Below are 21,373 nucleotides of genomic sequence, written 5' to 3' on the forward strand. Positions count from 1 at the left end.
TATCTCGACCTTCCGGCGATGCTTTCTATATTGCGTCTGCATTGTCTGGATGGAAAATATCATCATTGGCCAGCGAGCCATATTGTTTCCGATGCCTCTTCGCTTGAATGTGAGTGACTGCAATGTGAAAGTGAGATGTCTATGCATTGACTCGTGCTGTTGGGACAAGCGGCTTGTAAAATGGACCTAGCCAAGATCTCGCTCGACATACCACCACCTACACATGAGGCCAATTTCAAGCTGTTAGACCGTTCAAACATTGTTTTTTTTGCCTCTATTTTTTGTTGAACTTGCTGCGGTCATTTCGGACACCGGACCCGCGAAGAGACTCCAGCTCCAAGGTCGCGCGAGCATAGACACACTTTTACATTTTCCAAGACCTGTCACCCACGTCTGTCTCGGGAGGGTGTGAACATGCAGCACGGACCATTAACGAGAGCAAGCATGGAGGGCATCATCCAAGATATTCATGATCAACGCTCCGAGTGTTTGATGGACGAAAGGCAGCGTAGGGATGAACTTGTTGATGCCTTCTGGTCTTGCTCTTCGTTCGTACGGATTGGCAGGAGAGAGAACTGATCGACTATGAGCTTTTGCAGGCTTGGTGGGTAAAAAAATCGAGTTCCCACTTTGAATTCAGGTGTGCATTGAGCTTTTTGTATTTGCATCTGCCAACGCTTCGAAGAAAAACAAAGGTGGAAGCCTTTTTCCGATTGCGGTGTGACAGGCCAACCAAAGAAGAGATTCGAGGGGACAGTAGGCGCCAAAGTATTCAAGGCTTTCTCCCTCTTTTTCCAGAGCCAAGCAAATCTGAATACAAAATTATTTCTAGCCTGAGAGCAATATTGTATTCAACTGGAAGGAAGCAACAAAGTGACAGGACGGGCAAGCAGGCAAATGAAAGAGAGAAAGAAGAAAACAGGACACCAGCAAAGCGCCTTCTTGTGAACAGAGCAAGAAGAAGCAGCAGCAGCAGCAGCGAGGACGAAGAGGAAAATCGTCGTCTTTGGTGGTCGAAGCGCTGTCTCGCTGGAGCTGCTCCTGTGTGTGGGAACAAGCTCTCGATCGTCACTAGACTTCCTCCTCGCTCCCTTCACCCTATTCTCTACCGGTGTTTCGTATCTACACCTTCTTCCTATCACGGAAAGTACGTGTCTAATCCAGCATCGCACAGGAAGCAATTGCTCTTTTCAGCTCGGCAACCAGCATCGCACAGCTCCAGCCGGCAGAAAGTTTCATGTCGGCAGCCGACGCGGAAAGGATCCATGCTGCTCTTCGACAGCACGTAACGTCTTTGATCACCTTTGCTGTACGCGGCACACTTGCGCTTATTGAGCGCCGAGCCCCAAGTACAGCTCAATATCGATTGGCACATGCATCGTTACGTTGAACGACAGAGCAGCGCACCTTGACCCAGTCCAAACTAGCCTCGACACGCAACTTCTGGAAGCAGAAGGCCCACTCAGATTGTCACTGAGTCTGCTTTCCCAATGCTTTCGATTGCGACATCAGCCTCAACCCCAATTCGTAATTGCAACAACCAACTGACTTCCATTCATCTCACCGTGTCGCCTCGACCACATTCTCGACTCTTTCTTCTTCACCCTCACCAGACTGTTCCTGCGTTTCGCTCCTTTTTAGAAGGTTAGTAATCATTGCTCCCATGTTGTCGTTCGTCATTGGCATGCACGTGGCAGGTCCTTCTCGATGGATGGTACAGTTCTGCTCATGCCGGTCAAGCTCGAAACGGGTGTAAATGGCAATGCGCATTGTTACTTGCTGCCAAGTCGTTCAAGGCCCTTATCCGACTCTAAGCCGTCCAGCCATTCCCAGCGTGCTAGACAATCATCACAACATCTCGTCAGATGATCGACAGCTTTGCATTGGATGCTTGTGACACCGGCTCGGATCTGGTCCTATTGTTTGGTCTCGTTGTACTAGCGTGCTGGTTGCTTTAGAGACCTTTTCAAGGTCCCGGAGCTGGCTCAGGGCTCCTCAACAAGGCGAAATCTCACGCGCAACGCTCATCACCAGCCATCGTGCCCTCCATTGGTGAACGCAACACCTTGACCGCCGTCGACGTCTGCCACGGTCGAAAGTGCAACCTAATCAATTGGCAAAGAACCTCCTTTTCTGACATTCAACCTCCTCCGTCCATCTCTTTGACGCTCATAGTTCACGCCTGAAAGGATCAAAGACGACCGTACGCCATGTCGGTCGCAAACAGAAACCCTTTCGCCATCCTTGGTGGTAAGTGTCAACATCCGGCTATCCTTGCAGCGCATCAACGTATCAGCAACCCCGCCATCCTCTCAGATGGTTACACACTGTCCATTGGCTGCTAGATGAGTAGGGCGAGCAACAGTCATCGACGCTGCCCACTCGTTCCCGTTGTTCTAATGACTCAACACTGACTTTTCTATCTACTGTGACGCCGTTGCACCATCTTCCAGACGACGGTGAGGACCTCGCTGCCCCCAAGGCCGCCCCCGTTAAGGCCGCTGCTCCCGCCGCTGCCGCCCAACCCCAGCGCAACATCCCCGGTGCCGGCAACCAGCGCCGTGGTGGTGCCCGCAACGGTGCTCCCCGCGCCGACCGCGCTACCGACGCCGCCGTCGAAGGTGAGCAGCAGAAGGACGCCCGCTCCGGTCGTGGCCGTGGTAACGGTGAGGGCCGTGGTCGTGGTGGTCGTGGTCGTGGCCGCGGTGCCCACCGAGGCCGTGCTTTCGACCGTCACTCGCAGACCGACCGTGTCGACTCGCAGAAGGCTGTCGCCCAGGGCTGGGGCGGTGAAGACGGCAAGAAGGAGCTCGACAACGAGCAGAAGGCCGAGGCCGATGCCCAGGCTGAGGGTGCCAAGGCTGCTGGCGCCGCCGAGGCCGCTGCCCCTGCCGCCGAGGCCGAGAAGGTCCCTGAGGAGGAGGAGGACAAGACCATGACCCTCGACCAGTACCTTGCCTCCAAGGCCGGCAAGAAGCTCAACATCGAGTCCAAGTCTCCCCGTGAGGTTCCCGCCGATGATTCGGCTTACGCCAAGCTCACCAAGCACGAGAAGGAGGAGCTTGACTACTTCACCTCGACCAAGGCCCAGAAGGCCAAGGCCCGCTCTCAGAAGGAGGGCAAGCAGGTCCTCGAGATCGAGCAGACCTTCAACCAGCCCGCTGTTCAGCGTGGTGGCCGTGGCGGTGCCCGTGGTGGCAGCCGTGGTGCTCCCCGTGGTGAGCGTGGTGCCGGCCGTGGCCGTGGCGGTCGTGGTGGACGTGGCAACAGTGCTCAGGTCAACCTTGCCGACAAGAACGCCTTCCCTTCGCTGGCCTAAAATAGGCTGCGAGCCAAGCCAGCAAGCTTTGTCCTTCGGTCTTTACACTTGACCCACTCTCTTCACTGATCGATACAGATAACTATCAATTATGCCTTGCTGCCAACACTACAGCGGAGTCTGCGCTCATAACAGAGGCTCATTTGTCCACTATGCTCCGCCTGACGGTTCTGGTCATTGTACCATCCCCTCTGACCGTGCGGACTTTGGGATGTTGACCCGAATCGCCTAACCAAAATCTCCACCCGATGTTCTGCACCCTGTCTACGTCTCCCCCCAAAAAGCAGATATGTATTCTTCTCCTCGTCGTGATTGATTAGCCCCTTTGCTCGAAGAGATGGTCTTCTCGGACGAAGCTCACGACATTCTTGTGTGTGGACCGAGATGAGCGGCGAGTAAAAATAAAAGTGAGAAAAGGAAGGCAACAAGGATGGTAGCAGACGCAGCTGCGATTCTGAGCAATCTTGAGCACAAGCCTGCACAGCACTTGAAAGGGGCCAGCTTGCAACGGCTGATGGAACTCGAGGCAGACAAGTGTGGTCTATTACAGCATCTTCCGGATCTGCATGTTGACCGGACATTACCCTCTCATCCGGGTTGTGCCAAGCTAGCATAGAGCAGCAAGAATGGTTGTGGAACAGACCTCTTGCGGTGAGTTCTTCTGTCTAAAATTTCGGCGTCACAAAGCTCACATGAAAGAGCAAAGAGGAGTCGCGACCCTCGCGCTTCACACACTCGGAAAAAAAAATCAAAAAAATCAAAAAAATCAAAACAAAATTCCGAAAAATACATAAAAAAAGGTGTTGGACTCCTGAAAAAGAGGATAGGGGCTGCTGCCAAATTGCGCAGAGCAAGAGCAACAGACGCTGTCGGAGTTGACCTGTGTTCCAGCAATTGCTCCCACTTTGTATGCTCGCTCTTGATGAAAGCTTGAATAACTACCAGAACAGGAGCTGGATCACCATCATCACCTTACCTTCTCCATCATCACTACTAGCCCGACTCTGATTTGTAGCGACGTTGCGCCTAGCGCTTTCGTACATTAAGCTGCTGCACGCACCAGCATCGAGCTCGTCGGGGGTTTCCTTTTAACCACTTCTGAGCTAGAAAGAAGACAGCAACGAGCACCATAACGACTATATCAACCAAGACGAACATCATTCACGATCTGTTACCAAACGAGACGGACGAAGCTACCCAGCAAGATCATCACGAACCAGTCCTTGCCCTCCTCACATATCTCTCGACCGACCATGTTCGCACCTCCAAGCCCCATTCCTGGAAGTCGTCCAGCATCGGCTGCAGGTCATCAAGCATATTCCCACCAGCATGTCTACGACCCATCACGTTCCCCGATGCCGCAAGAGCAACGCCTGCATCGAAGCAACTCCTTCTCTTGGAAGCATGAGCTTGGTCTGCCTCCCCTGCCCAGCGAAATTGACGCACTTGGTGATTCTCTCGACCATGCTCTCGTCCCCCACATGCGACCCGCTTCTCGCGCACGTGCCCTGTCTCCTGCAGTACGACCACCTTCTCGCTATGACCCCGAATTTGGCGGTCTGGAAGATCCAGCAGAGCAGCGAGACCGCACACAGGACCACGTGAACATGGTTACTAAGCACCCCAAGGTCAAGGTCGATGTGGTGCTCTCAAGCAACATCTTTGAAGCAGGCGCAATGGTCAGCGGCAAGGTCGAACTCACCTGCACGACCAGTCAGCGCCTTCGCTTGGGACAGATTGCGATCGAGCTCGAAGCAGTCGAGCAGCTCACCTCTCGCGACCATGCAGCGACACAACTCTTCCTCTACAACCGCACCATGTTTCAAGGTGACAGCCTGCCTCCTTCCAATGCTGTCTTGCCAGCTGCACCCGTCAACGGCTACTGGACCGCCCGCAAAGGTCGAACTACCTTCCCCTTCAGCTTCCGCTTGCCTTCCTCCGCGCCATCATGCGTCACCTTTGCTGGCAATGCATCGCTACGCTATGGTCTCAAGGCCACTGTTCAGACCTGGTATAACGAGGACAAGATGATTGTGACGGCTCGAAGAGAGGCATTCGTTATTGAGAAGTGGTCTGACGAGTATCACCCTCGCTTCCGCGAGGCGGTCGAGGCGGTCGGCGACACTCGCCTCTTCATGGGTGGCAACGGCGCAGTCTGGCTCGAAGCTGGCATCTCTGAACAGCTCTTCTGGGGAGGTGGTCAGATGCTGGTTCGATGCGGTGTCAAGAACAACACCAAACGTCACCTCAGCGGTATCAAGGTTGCATTAGCTCGACGCCTCATCTTCCCCGTAGGTAGCACCGAGGGCTTGCACGACAGTCCTGACAAGGTCTCACTTGAGCCACGTATCACCGAAATCGTGCACGATCAGATCTTCAAAGGACGCGAGTACGAGTTTGGACCCAACGCCGAGTCCGTTTGCACCGTTGCTGTCGACATTCCTAGGGACCTGCGTACCATTCGCAAAACTCGACTCTTCGAGGTGCGAACCTTCGCCATGGTCAGTCTCTTGCTCGGCTCTTTTGCCAAGGATCTGACTATCGAGATCCCGATCTATGTCGCTCACACAGCCAGCGGAAGCGGAGAGGCTCAGAGGAACCATGGAGGGTTTGAAGCCGGACCACCAGCGCATTCCCTCCCACAGCGACCGCACTCGTCCATGGGCCATTCGCACGTCTCTGCTCCACACCAGGCTCAGCATCACCATCACCAACACAATCATCATCATCAAACACAGCATCAAGTCCACTCAGCCCAGGCGCATCCGCATCATGGCCATCATGGACCGCAGATGGATCCCGGCATGCTCGAGGTCAAGCGCATCGCTGCCGAGCGAGGCTGGTCGCCCGCACCCATGTTTGATCCCCGTCATCGCGCTGTACCGTCTTCAAGACCCGCCAGCACTGCTCCAGGTATGATCCAGCTGCCATCCCAGGCGCAGCCTTTCGTGCTCAGCCCCAATGGCCAATTGGAGTGGAACCCGGCTGCCAACAGCTGGAATGCAAGTCGATTCATGACGCCAGCACCTATGGCTGGTCATTATATTCAACGATCTGTTAGTGCTGCACCAGACGTGTTCCACAACGTCGGACTCTCACAGCCCGCCAATCATCCCGCTGCACAGATCACGGATCCGGTAGCTGCGTGGACGGTGACACAGCGAGCCATGTCAACTTCACCCGGTCCTGCTGCCCTGGCCCAGCATGCCAACTTCGTCCCTCCCAATCATGCACCTGGTATGCCCTTGCCACAGGTGGCTGCTGCAGACATGGACGGCAGGCGTGGGTCTATTACGTCTCAAGAACCTTATGGTGGCGCTCCGCCTCAGCACGTCACCTATCAGAACACGGAGAGGGAGGTCTTGCCACCCATGCCGGAACCTCAGAACATTCAAAAATCAGCGCCAAGCCCGAAGCAATACTCGGCTCCGCCGCCGCAACCACCGATGAACGCATTCTCAGGCGCAGGAGGAGCACCTCCTATCGCTGGTCTCGCCACGATCGAAGAAGACGGCGAGTCTCAGGCTGGCACGATCAAGACGCTGCAGAAGCTGCCGACGCTCGGAAAGACCGGAACCAAAGGGATGAATGGCAGCAGCGTCTCGAGGAACAACATCGAACAATTCGAGGCGATGGCTGAAGCCGAAGAGGACGAAGAGGAGGTCAAGAGGCAGATGATCGCTATGGGCATGCAGCCCGACGATGATGCTTTCCCTTCGCGCATGACTGAGGCTCAAGCTGCTTCAGTCGCTCAACCGTCCGCCCCTAATCGTGAAGGACCGGGACCAACGCCCGCGAATTCAACGAATCGCCGAAACGAGGCGTCACAAGCATCGCAAGCATCATCGACGGGCACCTACAGACCCCGAGCCAGTGACATCTTCCAGACAATGTCTTCTCCAGAGCTACCTCACAGTCCGCTGGTTGAGGAGAATCAACGCGACAAGCCAGCCGTCGAAGCTTCCGCCGCCAACGTCCGTCGCTCTCAGGAAAGCAAACCGGAGTCGAGTCAGTCGAAAGTAGATCGTCGACCGTCTGTGGTGTCGCTGCGTCGCTCTTCTTCATCACACGGCATTGGACTTCAAGCGTTAGAGACGAACCTAGTTCGTTCAACCACACCCAAGATCGCTTCGAGCCCGCGTGCTACTGTCACTATGGCCAATGTGGCTCGAGCTGATGGCACTTTCAGCCCCTTGGCATCTCCGTCCGTGGGGCATGGCGGTGCGACAAGGTCGCGCAAGAACAGCGCATTGCGTGCAGCTGCTCTGGCTCACGAAGAATCTGAGCGACGAAGCGCCGAGGAGCAAGCTCGCGGCGCTGAAGAACGTAAACGACAGCTGCGAGAAGAAGAGGCCAGACAGGCTGCTGCCGCAGAAAGGGAAGCGGCCGAGAGGGAGGGTAGACGGATCCGTGAAGCCGAGCAACAACGACAGGAGAGGGAGAGGATTGCAGAGCATGCCCGTCGACAGCGCGAGACACGTGAGCAGGAAGAGAAGCAGCGACTCAAGGACGAGGCCGAGAGGCTTGCACGAGAACAGGAGCTGCGAAAGCGTCAAGAAGAGGAGGAAAGAGAACGACATTTACGCCAAACTGCTGAAGCCGAAGCTGCTCAGGCTCGAGCAGCAGCCGAAGCAGAGAGAGAATCCCGTCGACGAAGCGAAGCCGCTGCTGCCAAGGCGAAGACGTCGAGCACGCCAAGCACACCAATTGAAAGGATTCACGCAGCCATCACACCGGCGGCCAGTTCGATCGCACCCTCGGTTCCATCCAAGACGACTGTACCATCATTTGCTGCTCCAGGCCGGACGAGCGATCGGGATCGCGTCGCGCTCCAGCGGCAGGCCGTGCACCGTATCGATGGATGGCTCTCGAACGCTGCTAGTCCCAACCCTTCGCACATGGAGACACCTGGTACGCCCAGTGCGTCAGTGCTGTCGGTGCTGAAGAGGGAGGAGCCGAGGCTATCCGCCGCGACGAATGACGAAGCTCGATCGTCATTCGATTACCGCTCGCCTTCACAGGTGATCAATCCTCTGTGGGACGGCAAGTCAGCTCGTTCTCAGACTGTCGAGGGTTCCATGCCTAAGTCTCGTACCATGGCCGACCTCACACCGTCTTCGAAAGCTTTTCATGCTGCCGTCGAGAGTCGTGCAACCAAGGATGACACAGTTCCACAGCTCTCTGCTGAGCTGAGAGCGCTGGTGGACAGCTCCGACATTCGACCAGCTCGCAAGTCGGGCACTGCGCTCAAGGAGCATCCGATCAGCCGTCGAATCTCTGGCCTCGGAGCATCTGACAAAGCGCCTCCAAGTGTGGTGCCAGCTCCCTCTGCATCGCAGGCGTCGTCGTCAGAGGTCAAGCGAGAGCGTCACACATCAATGCCCTCATGGCCTCGTCCTGTCTTGCCAGCCCACAGCGGGATCGTCGATGTCAGGAACGTCTCCGGAGCTGCTCTTCCAGTCTCAAGCTCGAACTCCAATTTGCCACTGAGCAGCGAACGTCGTGTGTCTCGCAACCCTGAAGCACGTGAAGTCGGCATTCCTTCACGTGTCGAGAAGTCTCTGATGGCGCCCACTTCGCAGACCAAGCAATGTGGCAAGGATGAGGCAGGCTACGACGCACGTTCTGCTCGCGGCGGTCGAGGAGGACGTGTTGCCTCTGTGGCTCAGCTTTGGTCCAAGATCGCAGGCGACGAAGATGTTGGAGCAACTGAAGTTGATCAAGGCTCTCTAGCGGCTCCACAGACCGACTCTCAGCCTCGTTCGGCTTCACCTTCCAGTGCTTCTACTGTGAAGCCCAAGCCACGACGATCGTCGTCAGCAACCGGTGGCGCTCCTGCGCTCGACTTCAGCAAGAAGGCGATGGTAACGTCGGCATCCACAACCGGCGTCACTGCTATTGCTGCTACTTTCGGAGGAGCAGCCAACTCAGCGAAGCCTGAATCACTCAAGAGCTTCACTGCGCCACAGTTCCTCAACACGAGCGTGTCCAAGCCAGTCTTTGCCAGAGTCGGTGAATCGACTGCATCGAATCAGACCTACGCCAAACCAGAGAAGCGACCTCTTCCTAAGCCTGTGCTACAGCCAGGTGCGGTGCCTGCGCCACAGTTGGTGCGACCCACAGCGATGCGAGCACAGAAGGCGCCAGCTGTCGAACGATCATCTCGCCGTATCAGCACCCAGCTGCTCTCGACGTTTGAGAAGGAGAAGACGTCCACTTCGGAAACCCCGAACGCTCCAGCCTCGGTCAAGGAGATGATGAGCAAGGTGGCTGTAGACTCGACTATCCTCGGTGCCCTTCAGGGTGTTGATGCATCCACGGCGCAAATGACCCACGACATGTCGACGTTGAGGCGTGCCGATGGCACCGAGGTCAAAATGAGCGGCCGAGGCACGACCAAAGCTATCGGCGGAAACAAACTCAAGAATCTTCGAGCTGTTTGGGGCAGCTGAGCTAGCCCGGCCGTACCTCTTCATTATCTTTCATGTTCCGAAACTCTTCACTTTTAGCATCTAGTTCATAAGCATTGTATATATATACATCGCATTTTTATCAGCATCGCATGGACTATTCAATGACATTAATTTGGAACAGGATAACGCTCACGCTCGGATTGTTTGTGTCAGCATCTGAGCAGTTCACTGAAGAGTGTGAGGGCATCAGAAGTTTTATTGATGCGGGCAATCGATGTCTCGCCATGCAGCCATAGGCGGTTTTGCAGCCAAGCAGGGGCTTGAGACACGATCCGGTCGACGAAGGTGGCAACGGCTTTCCTGTTGAAAACGGCGGAACTCGAAGGCGAGAGAGGTTGCATCACGTGATCAATAATGAAGGCGTGCGCGTCTGGGCTGGACTTAACAATCGAATTCTTCCGCTTCTTCGCTCCTCTCTTCACTACCATCATCTCCACCAAAGCCAGGCGTACTGTTAGCAGCCTGGTTCGTCGTTATTTGCTCTCTCTGTACACCCTCCCTTGCCGCTCGTTTCTGCGCTCGACCGAGCCTCCTTGTCGAGCTTCGAGGACCTCACGACTCTTTGCCTGCAATCCACTTAGTTTGTTCGTGTTAGGTATTTACATTTTTGGTTTGGTTTCGTGCGATTGAGTCCAGACGGGATTAGCAAAATCGAATTCGAGACCGGTGAAGCGGAGACATGCGCAACTGATTTGCAAATTTTCTGTGTTCCTTTGGAGGGTCTAGAAGAAAAAGAAGGCTGTCTGTTGTTCGCTTGACTCAGACAGATCGAGTGCATGCAGTCTCGCACGTTGGATGGCCGCCAGTTGAAATCTATGCACCACTTCGTTGAGGCCACGATGAGGCTCTCTCCGCACAGGTGTGTAGCAACTGCAATGCTTATCATATTCAAGTGGACTAGGGTTACAAACATGAGTATATATACCTTCACATCGTCTTTGAGAACATCGAGTAGCCTTGAGCCGTTGCCATGTCAACCTTGATGCATTTCACGTGCCTCAGTCAGCTCGTGAATAAGCGGCGTTTGCTTTCACCAGCTTCGCCCGGTCGGCATTCTGGATAAACCCTGGAAATTTTCCGAGGAAAACTGCCTTTTTTTTTGCGTTTTTTCTTTGTGCCTGGCAAGAAGAAAAAGGCCAGAAAGGAACGAGAGCGCAGATCAGCGGGGCAAAATTCTAGAGTCACACAGCACTCGGGCGGTCAACAGTTGAGGGAGACGCGTCGATACTCCAACAGGATTCACAGGGTCTGCAGAGCATCACAGGGCCCATGGAAGATAAGCAAGTCATCAATGAGGCAAAGACACATATAGGTGGCAACACATGTGGGATGCATAAGCATTGTCACACTAACATGCAGGAAGTGACAATGCAGGAGTGACACAATGAGTGGCTCACCACAGGCTAGCACATGTGGAAGAGATTACCAAGGATATATATATGACAATGTACATAGAAGCTAGTAGATAGAATTAAAAACATAACTGCATAAACAAAACAAAAATCCTCAACTTCAACCCACAGCCACTCTATATCTCTGGTCGACAACAAACAACCCTGCCTGTGCACCTTCTTCTTCTCCTCGCCACCCCTACCATCACCATCATCCCAACCTTCAACCATTCGGGTCTGCTTTCTTTGGCAGACAAGTCATCTCTGCAAACATGTTGCCCACTTCGCAGGCCAACGCCTTGGTCTACTCGACCTTGTGCGGCTTTCTGCTCGTCGGTCTCTTTGCCGGCTACAAGGTCCGCAACACTACCGACTTCTTGTCCGGTCTTCGTACTCAGAGTGGTAAGTCTCAATTCGAAAAGACTCCTCCTTCTTGCATACGAGTTGCTGATATGACATGATGATACTTTTGCGGTTTTCGCTTGAACAACGCCACAGTCTTCCCACTCACGCTCAACTGGATCGCATCAAGTTAGTATACCGACTCCGGTCCCACCCATTTTCAAGTTTTCCATCCTCTCTCCATCCCACCGCTGCAAACAGCGGACTCGAACGGATGTGATTGTGAAGGCATCTGTAGCGCTCTTGAGCCATGCCCGAGCTAGATGCGACTAGCACAGTGGTGCTTTCATATGTATGTTCCCTTCGCGAATTCCCTTCCCTTGATCGTCGTAATTGGTTCCGTCTCCCCCCTTCTTGTCACCTCTTTGGCTCGACGCCTCTCTTCTGATTTAATTTGGCCTTTAATGGCATGTCGCTCTCCATCACCTCCACTGGAACGGCTCGAGGACCCCTGAAGCAGAACGACCGAAAACATTTCGACGAATCCCGAGACTTTCCATCGATCTATGAACAGTTGGCCACACTGAAAGCAACGTCGACTCGACCAGGCTCCACCTTCTACAATTCGATTCTTTTGCTCTCCGACGAGCGACCCAAGACACTGAGACCACCGAACTTGCCCCTTGTCATTCCATCCAGAGATGCAAGGCGGACGTCAAGCCTTTCAAAGACCAAACTCAATCAGTTTGGCATCAGCTACGGGTGCTTGCATGTCTGGTTTGCATTTGTACATTGCTCTGTCTCTTGATGCAGCAGTTGTGACATTGTGAATCCTAAGGGTCAGCAGTCTGGGAGCGCAAAGTGAGCTTGATTGTTCTTCCGCGTTCTCCCAGATGGTTGGCTAGGCATGTTGGGCTGAGATCATACCGTCATCGGCTTCCATTGGTCTGCCTCTGCTTCTTGGCCCAGTAGTCTTGCGACTATCAGATAATGAGAAGCAGTGGCAGCCAGGTTGCTGATATTACCTGATCGAGTTAGGACTCGCGAAGGGAATGCTGCATGCCTGCTCTTTCCATCCCAACCTCCCACATGTATACCTCCGATGTACCATCCTTTGGACGAATGTTCCATGCAGGCTTTGGCTGCTGTTGGTGCTGCACCCACGACATTGTTGCTCTCAAGAGCTACTCCGTCCCGTCGCGTCCAATAGTAGTCTCGGCTTGCGTGGTCCATCTGTCCACGTGGATTTCCCTTCTCACTTCCATGCCTCCTCTTAGCTCGCCTCTCGTTTTGGTGGCGTCAGAGATTGATGCGGTATCAGCGTTGAAAGTATTGAAGGCAGGCAAGATTGCACTGGAAATTGTTAACCCGGGTCAAGGTCAGGTACGGTTGTCATTGCGACCTGAAGGCGTGAGGATGCAGCTATGCTGGGTCAGTTCAAATGGTCTCTCGCAGCGACAATCCTCGCCTTTTGCTTCCTCGTCTTTGACTCGGGTATGACGATTTCACTGCAATCTCGCTATTCTTCAGGAACTCTCAATGCTGATGCCGCACTACGCTCTTTTTATGCCGGCTGACCTACTTACACAAACACCGGTTGCCTTGATGTTTGTAACCTCACTTCTTTTTATTCACAACAGACATGTCGTCATCGCTCTTCTTCGGCTACCCACAGCTTGCCGTCATCCCCAACGCCGGTATTCTTGGTCTTGCCGCCTACTGCTTCTCGACCGTTGCCCCTCTCTGGGTCTTTGCTTGGCTCGGACCTCAAATTCGACGCATCTGCCCTGATGGTTTTACGCTTTCCGAGTACATCCGACGCCGCTACGGATGGCCCGTCGGTGTTCTCTCTGCCCTTATCTTTGTCGGTTTCATGTTCTGCTTCATGCTTGTCGAGCTTAACACCTACGGCTCCACTGTCAACGTTCTCGGTGGTGTCAACCCCACCATCGCCGCCCTGGTCATTGCACTCATCACGACCATCTACACGGCTTACGGTGGCTTCAAGGCCTCGCTCTACACTGACAACGCGAATGCCATCATCATCATGATCTTTATCGTCATCGCCTCAATTGCTGTTGGTGTCAACCTCGACATCGACCACGCTCGAGTCGAGTCGTCCGGTCTGCTCAAGCCCCAGCGACTCGGTGGAGAGCTCTGGTACATCCTGACTGCTGCTTTGGTCTTCAGTCAAATGTTTAACCAGGGTTTCTGGCAGCGCGTTTTCGCGTCCAAGAACAACAAGGCTTTGTACCTCTCGGTCGCTTTCGCCACCATCCCTCTCTTTGCGATCTGCTTCATTGTTGGTATGGCTGGTCCACTTGCATGGTGGTCGGGTCTCTTCGATGGTCCTACTGCTGAAGACGACGGCTCACTCACGTTCTTCTACATCATCAATACTTTGCCCAACTGGGTCACTGGTATTGTCATCGTTCTTGCCGGTTGTCTCAGTTCATCGGCTTACGATACCTTCCAGAGTGCCCAGATCTCGACCATCCAGAACGATGTTTTCCTCGGCCGTCTCAACATCTGGTGGTGTCGTCTCATCCTTGTCTGCATCAACGTCCCTTCCGTCGTTCTTGCCGTCAAGAACATCGACATTCTCGAAGTCTTCCTCATCGCCGATCTTGCTGGCATCGCTTGTATCCCTGCTTTCTTGCTCGGTCTTATCCCCAAGCTCTACTTCCTCAACGGTGTCGATGCTGTCGGTGGTGCCGTTGGTGGATTCTTGACCGTCTTCCTCTTCGGTACTGCCTTCTACGGAAACGCTGCGGATGGTATCAAGTTGATTGGTCTGCCCAACGGTCTGTACTTGGACGACTTTAGTGTTCTCGGTGCTTTTTTTGCCGCTCCTTTGGGTAGTATCGGTTGGACCTTTGCTACATGTGCTATTCGTGCAGGTCTCACTTGGCTCTACTGCAGGTACACCGGCAACGAGTACAAGGTGTTCGAGTATCGCGAGTTCGATGTCAGCAAGTGGGCTTTGCCTGAGGATCGACCTGCTGACTTCCACGGTATTCACGGGTCGGGCAACCCCGATGACGGACACAAGTTGGAGGATAACGCGCTGGAAGGCAGGGCTAAGCTGAAACGTTACGGAAGTGGCGCCTCGAGTGAAGAGGTTCCTGCTCAGAAGTGAAGCCGTATCAATCCTTGCTCCGTTGTCCTTCAGCACGCCAGTTGCCTTGCATCTAGCTCAGCGACATCTCAAATCTTTTCGGTCGAATTCAACATTCGACCCACCCCAAAATGATATCCTGTTTCGCTCTACTCTCTTCGTAGTCTCTTCCACTTTTGTTTGTCAAAAAGGTCTTCTGTTTCATGTCAGGAAAGGTTCTCCCTATGCTCAATCATTCCCTTTCTCGTCTTTCACCATTGTTTGACTTCGTGCGGTTTGTGTCCCTCGTTTGCGCCAAGTGTGCGCACCTAAGGTCCAGAGACGTCATCCTGCGCTGCCCAAGCTTGACATCACCGCTGCCCTTGAGCAAAACCTTGACTCGGATGCGTCCAGAAGCCAGAAAGCAAAAAAGAAATGAAGAACTGCAGCACCGAGGATTCCCGCGTGGTCCCCCACCGCAGTACTGACTAGGCGATACCTTGCTTAACTTCGCAGATCGGACGGGATGCGGTGCTTTCAAGGTTCTATGGCCGCAGATGTTCACTTGGTCTTCTGACATAATTATGAATCGTATGAGAAAGCTGCGGAAAGGAACAACGCAGGTGAGAATACGATGGTTCAGAGGAAGCTTCATTTTGAGCTTAAGCGTGAGAATGGTGGTTTGAGTTTGATGGCGAGGGCGTCGCCAAGGATCACCTTGGTGATTCTCGAATGGATTCATCTCGGAATTGGCGCTTGTGCCCGGGCTTCTGCGCATCTTCGGTGACATTGAGGTTTTGATAGCAGAGTCGGCTGAGCTTCGAACGCTCTCTGTTCACATGTTGCGCACTTTCATCTAGTGACAATGAGCGGTTCGGACCGTGCGGACGGGAGAAGAACAACACCACAGCCACACATAGAAGTGTGCGAACCCTTCGGCATTCAGCCTTTTCCCTATGGGCCATCATCAAGCTCCTCACCTCATTCGCCCCTCCTTGCCGTACAAGCATAGAACCGATAAGCCAACACTCTCTCCGGAGTGATTTCTGTCATGCACGACCTTTGCAAGAAGAATACGCTCTGGTGTGCACAAGCGTATATGGATGATGGGAAATATGGGAGCAGAATCAGCGGTTCGACGCCAGGACCACCACGCAAAGAGGGGCAAGCAATGTATGCAAGCATCTAAAAAGATGGCTGTAGGGAGGAATTACCACTGTGGAAGTTTCCCCTGAAGATGGCGATGTCATTAAATGCTTTTTCGGCAGTAACAAGAGGCTGGACCTCTCCATCTTCTTTTGCCATGAAGGCGCTTTCCAGGCATCGTCCTGAAGGAAGGCTGTGCCTGTATCGACTCGTATCAGGCTAGTCGTCGGGATGGCCGACGTTTCGTATCGAGCCGAACGCTTCGGTCCATCCGATGAGCGTATCAGGCCGAAGACCTCGGATGTCCGATGAGCGTATCAAGGAGAGATAAGGGCCTGAGCTCTGTTGCTGAGGCATCTTTTGCCTCAGCATTGTTCTCAGTTAGTATCCATCGTTGTACATATCCTTCATCGTCGGCATACGTAATACAACCGCGCCCTACCATTTCAAGTCTGCATTCTTTCAACAGAGAAGGGGGACAGATTCGACGAAATACTTTGCGAATCGGGACCTTTCGAGTCTTCGGATGAAGAGGAAGGATTTTCCTTTCACACCAGATCAGAACTCTTCCTCCACTTCAACGGAGCGTTCAGTTCCCTGGCCATATGTCCCGGTGACGATGCTCTCGTTGATAAAGAGCACCTCAAGAAACATCATAGATCCGTCCATCTCAGCATTTCGTGGTACCTCGCTGGCGCCTTTCATAACGTTACTGTGTCCACCATTGGTGACGAAGTGTGCTTCTCAGAGATGGAGCATCTAGGCGATGTCGCACTGGAGCTGACGTGGCCTTTTATAAGGTCGGCGACGAATTGGAAAAGTTCAAGCTCGAAGCTGACTTGCAACGATTCAAGGACGCAGCAATATTGCACGACGTCAGAAGGGTTAATTTTGCGATCACCGGCTACCTTTCGGACGTTGAGCCTTCTGACACGAGGATCCATCAGCCAGCGGAGACTCAGCTCGAGCGTCCGCTCACCTCCGTAGCAACACTCAACACCTCATTAGACTCGGACTACATTTGCCTTGCGCCATGCGTAACCAAAAAAAAAAAAGAGGCGAGATTGCTGCGAGTGCATCGGCAGATCCTGTGCAAGGCCTCGCCCTACTTTCAAAGCCTTCTCAACTCAAACTTCTCAGAGGCTTCGATTGTACTACAAACTTTGCACACTGCCTCCAGTTCAGGATCGCCAGCCACGGGATCTCGTGATCAAAAACCAAATTCAAAGCGAGCTAGGATCCGTCTCTCCAAGTCCTCAGGAATTCCTGTAATCGGGATGCTTGATCTCAACTACGAAGAGCTCCAGATGCTGCTGTTCTACATATACACAGATGTAGCAATCTTTGAAGAACATCACTTAGTATTGCAAGATAGAGTGATATTGTCATGCGCAGATGTAAATGACCACGAGCCGGAAGACGACAGCTTCGAGATTTCTTGGTCGCGAAAACTACTCCCCGCAGTAAACGCCTTTGACATGTATCGAGTTGCGGACATGTACGGTGTTGACGACTTGCGTGCTGCAGCGCTTCGTCACATCCGGACTCGTATACTAAGTTCGTGGCTAGAATACGATCTGAAGGTCTATGAATAGATCCATCTGTTTCCAGAGATCAAAGCCGCGTATCGCGAATTCTGCCAGCTTTATTGGAATAGAAGACACATCGAACAAATTTACGCTGACCCCGCGGCGATCCTCGAAGCCTTTCATGTCGATGTTCCGGCAATTGAATCCCCAACACCAGCCATCGGCCACCAGCACAATCGTCAGCCCAAGCGCACAAGCCGAGTGGCCACTTCGATGCTCTCCATGTACCTTTACCTTCCCGCAACGAAAACATACCCGAGCAAGATCCATACCAATACCGTTCCAGTCAACAGCAAGCGCATGTACTTTAGCCAGTATTCTTCCAAAAACGCGATTCAGTATCAGTCCTTGATCTTTGTCGTGAGACTGATTCGAAGCAGAGTACAAATACAAATGCCGTCTGTGATGCTTTGAATCCGAGTCCACTTCTGCTGAATCAGTTCAGAAGACCTAGCTCCCGTTGGTCAGCTCTGACGTCAAGAGCAAGATCCATGATCCTTCTGATTTCGCTCCTTTCCTTTGCTTCCTTCGGGTCGAGGATTGGTTCGTTTTCCTCCCTATCATCGTCCAAGTTTCCTTCTGCCTCCTTCTTCCCGTTCGCAGCCGTACCGGAGGGAGTACTGTCGATTCGGATAGTGGTGTTTCTTTGTCGAGGACGAGAAGCGGGAGCAAGAGAGGCAAAGCGGAGAATAGAGGATAGTTCACGTTCGCGTAGGTCCATATCGTCTTCTTCGTCTTCGGCCCTGGCGGTGGAGGTGGGATTGGAGGGGTTGGTACGGGTGAAGCGAGAGCCGAGAGTGTTTGGTACGTCGATGTCGTAGACTGTTCTGGAGGGGACCACCGGTTTTGTGGTTCGGCTGGGAGTAGAAGTTATGCCAGCCGCGCTTGCGCTGTCTGTCTGAGTAGACTTTGATCCAGCTGGTATCGATGTCGATGGGTTTGTGCTGCCTGTACCAGGTTGTGTCGTCTTTGTACGCTCTATAATCGTCAGATCGCCCATCAACTTGTTGATTTGCCCTGCATCAACCTTCACCTGACCAGCTGCCTTATCCGCCTCCTCCACCCTCTTCGCCTCCTCTCCTTCCTTCTCGTCCACCTGCTGCAACCCATCCAACCCATCCTCATTCTCCGCCTGACCAATATCAACCCCACTCTCCCTCTCGATGTCCTCCAACAACTCCACCTGTTCATACCCATGTGGATGATTAGTCAACTTCTGCCACTTCCCACCAAGTACCGATCCTCCTCCTCCCACCCCATTTCCACCTTTACTCGCACTCTCATCCAGCAACCCAATCTCTTTATCGCTCAACACCCATCTCAAAATCCACTCCGATCTTGCATAACAGCTCTTACTGCAAAAATAATCCCTAACGTCGTCCCATGTATTCCCTGCTTCTCCCAGATCTAAATCCTCAACTGCCTTGATCGACTTGTTCCGTAAGCTGATTCTGAACTTCCCCCTTCCTCCCGCACCTGCTGAAGGAGAAGGTTTCGAGCAAGGGGGGTAAGAACATTTCCCAGCCAACTTTCGTTCTTCTAGAATCTGTCCCCAGGACGAGGACGAGAGGAATAGAAGGCTCTTTTTGAGATTGAGCAGGTTTGGGTTGAAGTCGATGAGCTTTTCTTGGTAGTACAGGATAACTCGTTGACGCTCTTGGTTGGAAAGGATGGAGGTTGTTAGGAGTTGGATGTCCGTGGGTTGGATAGGAGTGGAGGAGGTGGTGGAGGAGTCGAGGAATGGCTGCATTGTTTGGATTGCTGTCTTGGTTCGTAGAGCCGAGGGAGTTCGGGGTGTGGAGCGTGATGTTGAAGGAGCTGGTTTCGATGAGGTGGGGAGGGTGGTGGGCACAGTCTTGCTTCGTTCTTGGACTTTCATCGATGCAGCTGAACCTGGGATGCGGTTGACGTCGGTTGGAGCTTTGCGGAAGGTTGAGGCTTCGGCTTCAGGAGGCCCAGCGGCCGGCTTTGCTGGTGGCTTGGCAGCCATGTTGAGCCGTGTTGTATGTGGTGAGCAATAAGGCGATGCTGAAGGGTATGCGTGGTGAGAAGAAGTCAGTATCCTAATAGCCGGCTTTGGGGTTCGAATCAGCATCAAGGCGCACTTTTTGGCACACACGCGAGAAAATCCCGCTTCTTTCGCCGGCGGATGACTTCCGTTTTCCGAGTTTGGAGACCCTCCCAACACTTCCTCTGGGTAACCTCAGCGCTCATGATACATCTATGTTTAGCTCATTCAGCAGGCACACACAGACTTATAGTAAGCACGGAAGGACACGGTTATACAGCGACTACATTACAGAGGATGTGCTGCGCACAAAGCCTTCTCGTTCAAGACAACAACTCATCCAGGCCTAAACCACGCAACCCCTTCCTACTCCTATTGACCTTCCTCCCTACTAGCCACCCCGCAATTCCACCCGCACTCAAAATTCCCACCGCTCTCAAAACGACCGCCACCACCAACGCCCTTCTCACAGCACTATAGAACGCACCCAACGCCATCCCGCTCCAATTGAACTTCCTCTCCACCCTCGTGCCCACACTTGACTCCCATCCCCTCACCACATTTCTGTACCTCCACCCGAAGGACCAGATCCAAAAGTTCACGTCTGGGTATGAAAACCTTGGGAAGACGGAAGTGAGGCTGGGCGCGAGAGCGTGCGACGCAGGCGGAGGATTAAGGTGGAACTCGTCCCTAACGCGCAACAGGAGACGATTGACAGAGGTGAACGGATGGGAGACGAGTTCGGATGCACTAGGGATCGAGCTCGACGCTGCGTCTTGAAGTGGTGGTACGGAGGGGAGGGAAGACCAAGAGCGGGTTGGAGATGAAGGTCGGGTTGAGGAAGGGGTGACACCTCCGGTTCGGAAGGAAGAGTTGCTGTGGTAGGTGGTCATGTGAGAGAGCAAGTCGAGGGTCATACCGAGTGTCAAGCCCCACAGACGTAGCTCTGGCCGTGCTGAGGTGCCTTCTTCCGTTCGAGCAATGTGTGAGCCAGCCTTCTCCGCGCTGAAGTTGGAGGCGTCAACAAGCATGTGTTCGTCTTCGTCGTTTTCGTCGTACTCTGCCACGGCAATGGGGTCGTTGGGGAGTAAAATGCATTTGAAGTCCATCTTTCCTACCAGTGCACGAAGCACCCATCGTACCAAAGGAGATTTCGGTGCAAGCCTGCTGCTGATGTCTACCGAGGTGGTACCCCACTTGGGTTTCGGCGTGTAAAGCAGCGAGAGTGGAATCCAATGCGCAGAAGCCACTTCACTCGGCTGCAGATCCGGCATCGGACTGAATGGTGAAGTCTGCACAAACACATACGGCGAGAGCACCATCAGGAGTCGCTTGCCAAGACTAGTAGTAATCTCGCGATCGTCCAACTGCCCAACACAGGAAAACTCCTTTTCGGCAAGATCAATTCCAACCTCCTCCCACGTCTCTCGCATCGCAGTGTACAGTCCATTCTCATCACCCTCTTCCTTCCTTCCTCCCGGGAAAGCAACATGCGCCGACCAATTGTCGCCGATACGAGCTGCTCTCTTGATGTAGAGAATCTCGGGTGTACCTCTCTGCACCCAAGGCTGCTCGAAGAAGCTGCTCAGCGTCGATGACAGATCGACACTAGCTACACTCGAAGCCATAGACGCTACTCCTGCCTGGTGACCCAAGGAAGCCTGTGAGACATGCACTCCTGAGTTACCCAACTCATGACTTGCGCTAGGGTCGACACTGGAGCTGCCCCTGGGATGTTGAGCTTCGGGATCGTGGTGTTGTGCCAGCCATGCTTCGTCTTCAGGTGTGGGTCGGACGCGGAGTAAGATAGCTACAGAGGCACGACGCGGTTGGGTTGGTGGGCTGGCGATAACGCGGGGTGGAATGCGTGAGATGCGGAGGAGTGCGTGGGAAAGGTGCGCAAGGATGGCGCTGTTGCTGTTGACGCTGTTGCTGTTGACGCTGGATGAGGCCATGGCGGGTTGTTGCCGAGTGACGCTCGATGTGGACAAAGTGCGTGAGGTGGTAT

The 21,373-nt window shown here is 53.6% G+C and overlaps 5 protein-coding genes and 1 non-coding gene across 6 annotated transcripts; 3 read left to right on the forward strand and 3 right to left on the reverse strand.

The window, feature by feature from the left end:
* Positions 1–2,210: 2,210 nt before the first annotated feature.
* On the forward strand, positions 2,211–3,319 carry UHO2_03667 (uncharacterized protein; the record flags this gene model as incomplete). Its single annotated transcript, XM_041554273.1, has 2 exons — positions 2,211–2,250; positions 2,454–3,319. 2 exons carry the CDS (start codon positions 2,211–2,213, stop codon positions 3,317–3,319), a joined length of 906 nt encoding a protein of 301 aa, XP_041410207.1.
* A 1,253-nt stretch (positions 3,320–4,572) lies between these two features.
* Positions 4,573–9,771, forward strand: UHO2_03668 (uncharacterized protein; the record flags this gene model as incomplete). Its single annotated transcript, XM_041554274.1, has 1 exon — positions 4,573–9,771. One exon carries the CDS (start codon positions 4,573–4,575, stop codon positions 9,769–9,771), a length of 5,199 nt encoding a protein of 1,732 aa, XP_041410208.1.
* Positions 9,772–11,455: 1,684 nt separating this feature from the next.
* UHO2_03669 (uncharacterized protein) lies at positions 11,456–14,664 on the forward strand (the record flags this gene model as incomplete). Its single annotated transcript, XM_041554275.1, has 3 exons — positions 11,456–11,585; positions 11,682–11,714; positions 13,166–14,664. 3 exons carry the CDS (start codon positions 11,456–11,458, stop codon positions 14,662–14,664), a joined length of 1,662 nt encoding a protein of 553 aa, XP_041410209.1.
* Positions 14,665–15,062: 398 nt separating this feature from the next.
* UHO2_10172 lies at positions 15,063–15,177 on the reverse strand. Its single transcript, XR_005960680.1, has one exon. It is a non-coding gene; the product is annotated as a ribosomal RNA (ribosomal RNA).
* Positions 15,178–17,793: 2,616 nt separating this feature from the next.
* Positions 17,794–19,347, reverse strand: UHO2_03670 (uncharacterized protein; the record flags this gene model as incomplete). The annotated part of the gene is made up of 1 exon (XM_041554276.1): positions 17,794–19,347. One exon carries the CDS (start codon positions 19,345–19,347, stop codon positions 17,794–17,796), a length of 1,554 nt encoding a protein of 517 aa, XP_041410210.1.
* Positions 19,348–19,688: 341 nt separating this feature from the next.
* On the reverse strand, positions 19,689–21,320 carry UHO2_03671 (uncharacterized protein; the record flags this gene model as incomplete). The annotated part of the gene is made up of 1 exon (XM_041554277.1): positions 19,689–21,320. One exon carries the CDS (start codon positions 21,318–21,320, stop codon positions 19,689–19,691), a length of 1,632 nt encoding a protein of 543 aa, XP_041410211.1.
* Between the last annotated feature and the right edge of the window lie 53 nt (positions 21,321–21,373).

The sequence above is a fragment of the Ustilago hordei genome (genome assembly GCF_900519145.1).
Source record: "Ustilago hordei strain Uho2 genome assembly, contig: UHO2_contig_06, whole genome shotgun sequence".
In the NCBI taxonomy this organism is placed as follows: Eukaryota; Fungi; Basidiomycota; class Ustilaginomycetes; order Ustilaginales; family Ustilaginaceae; genus Ustilago; species Ustilago hordei.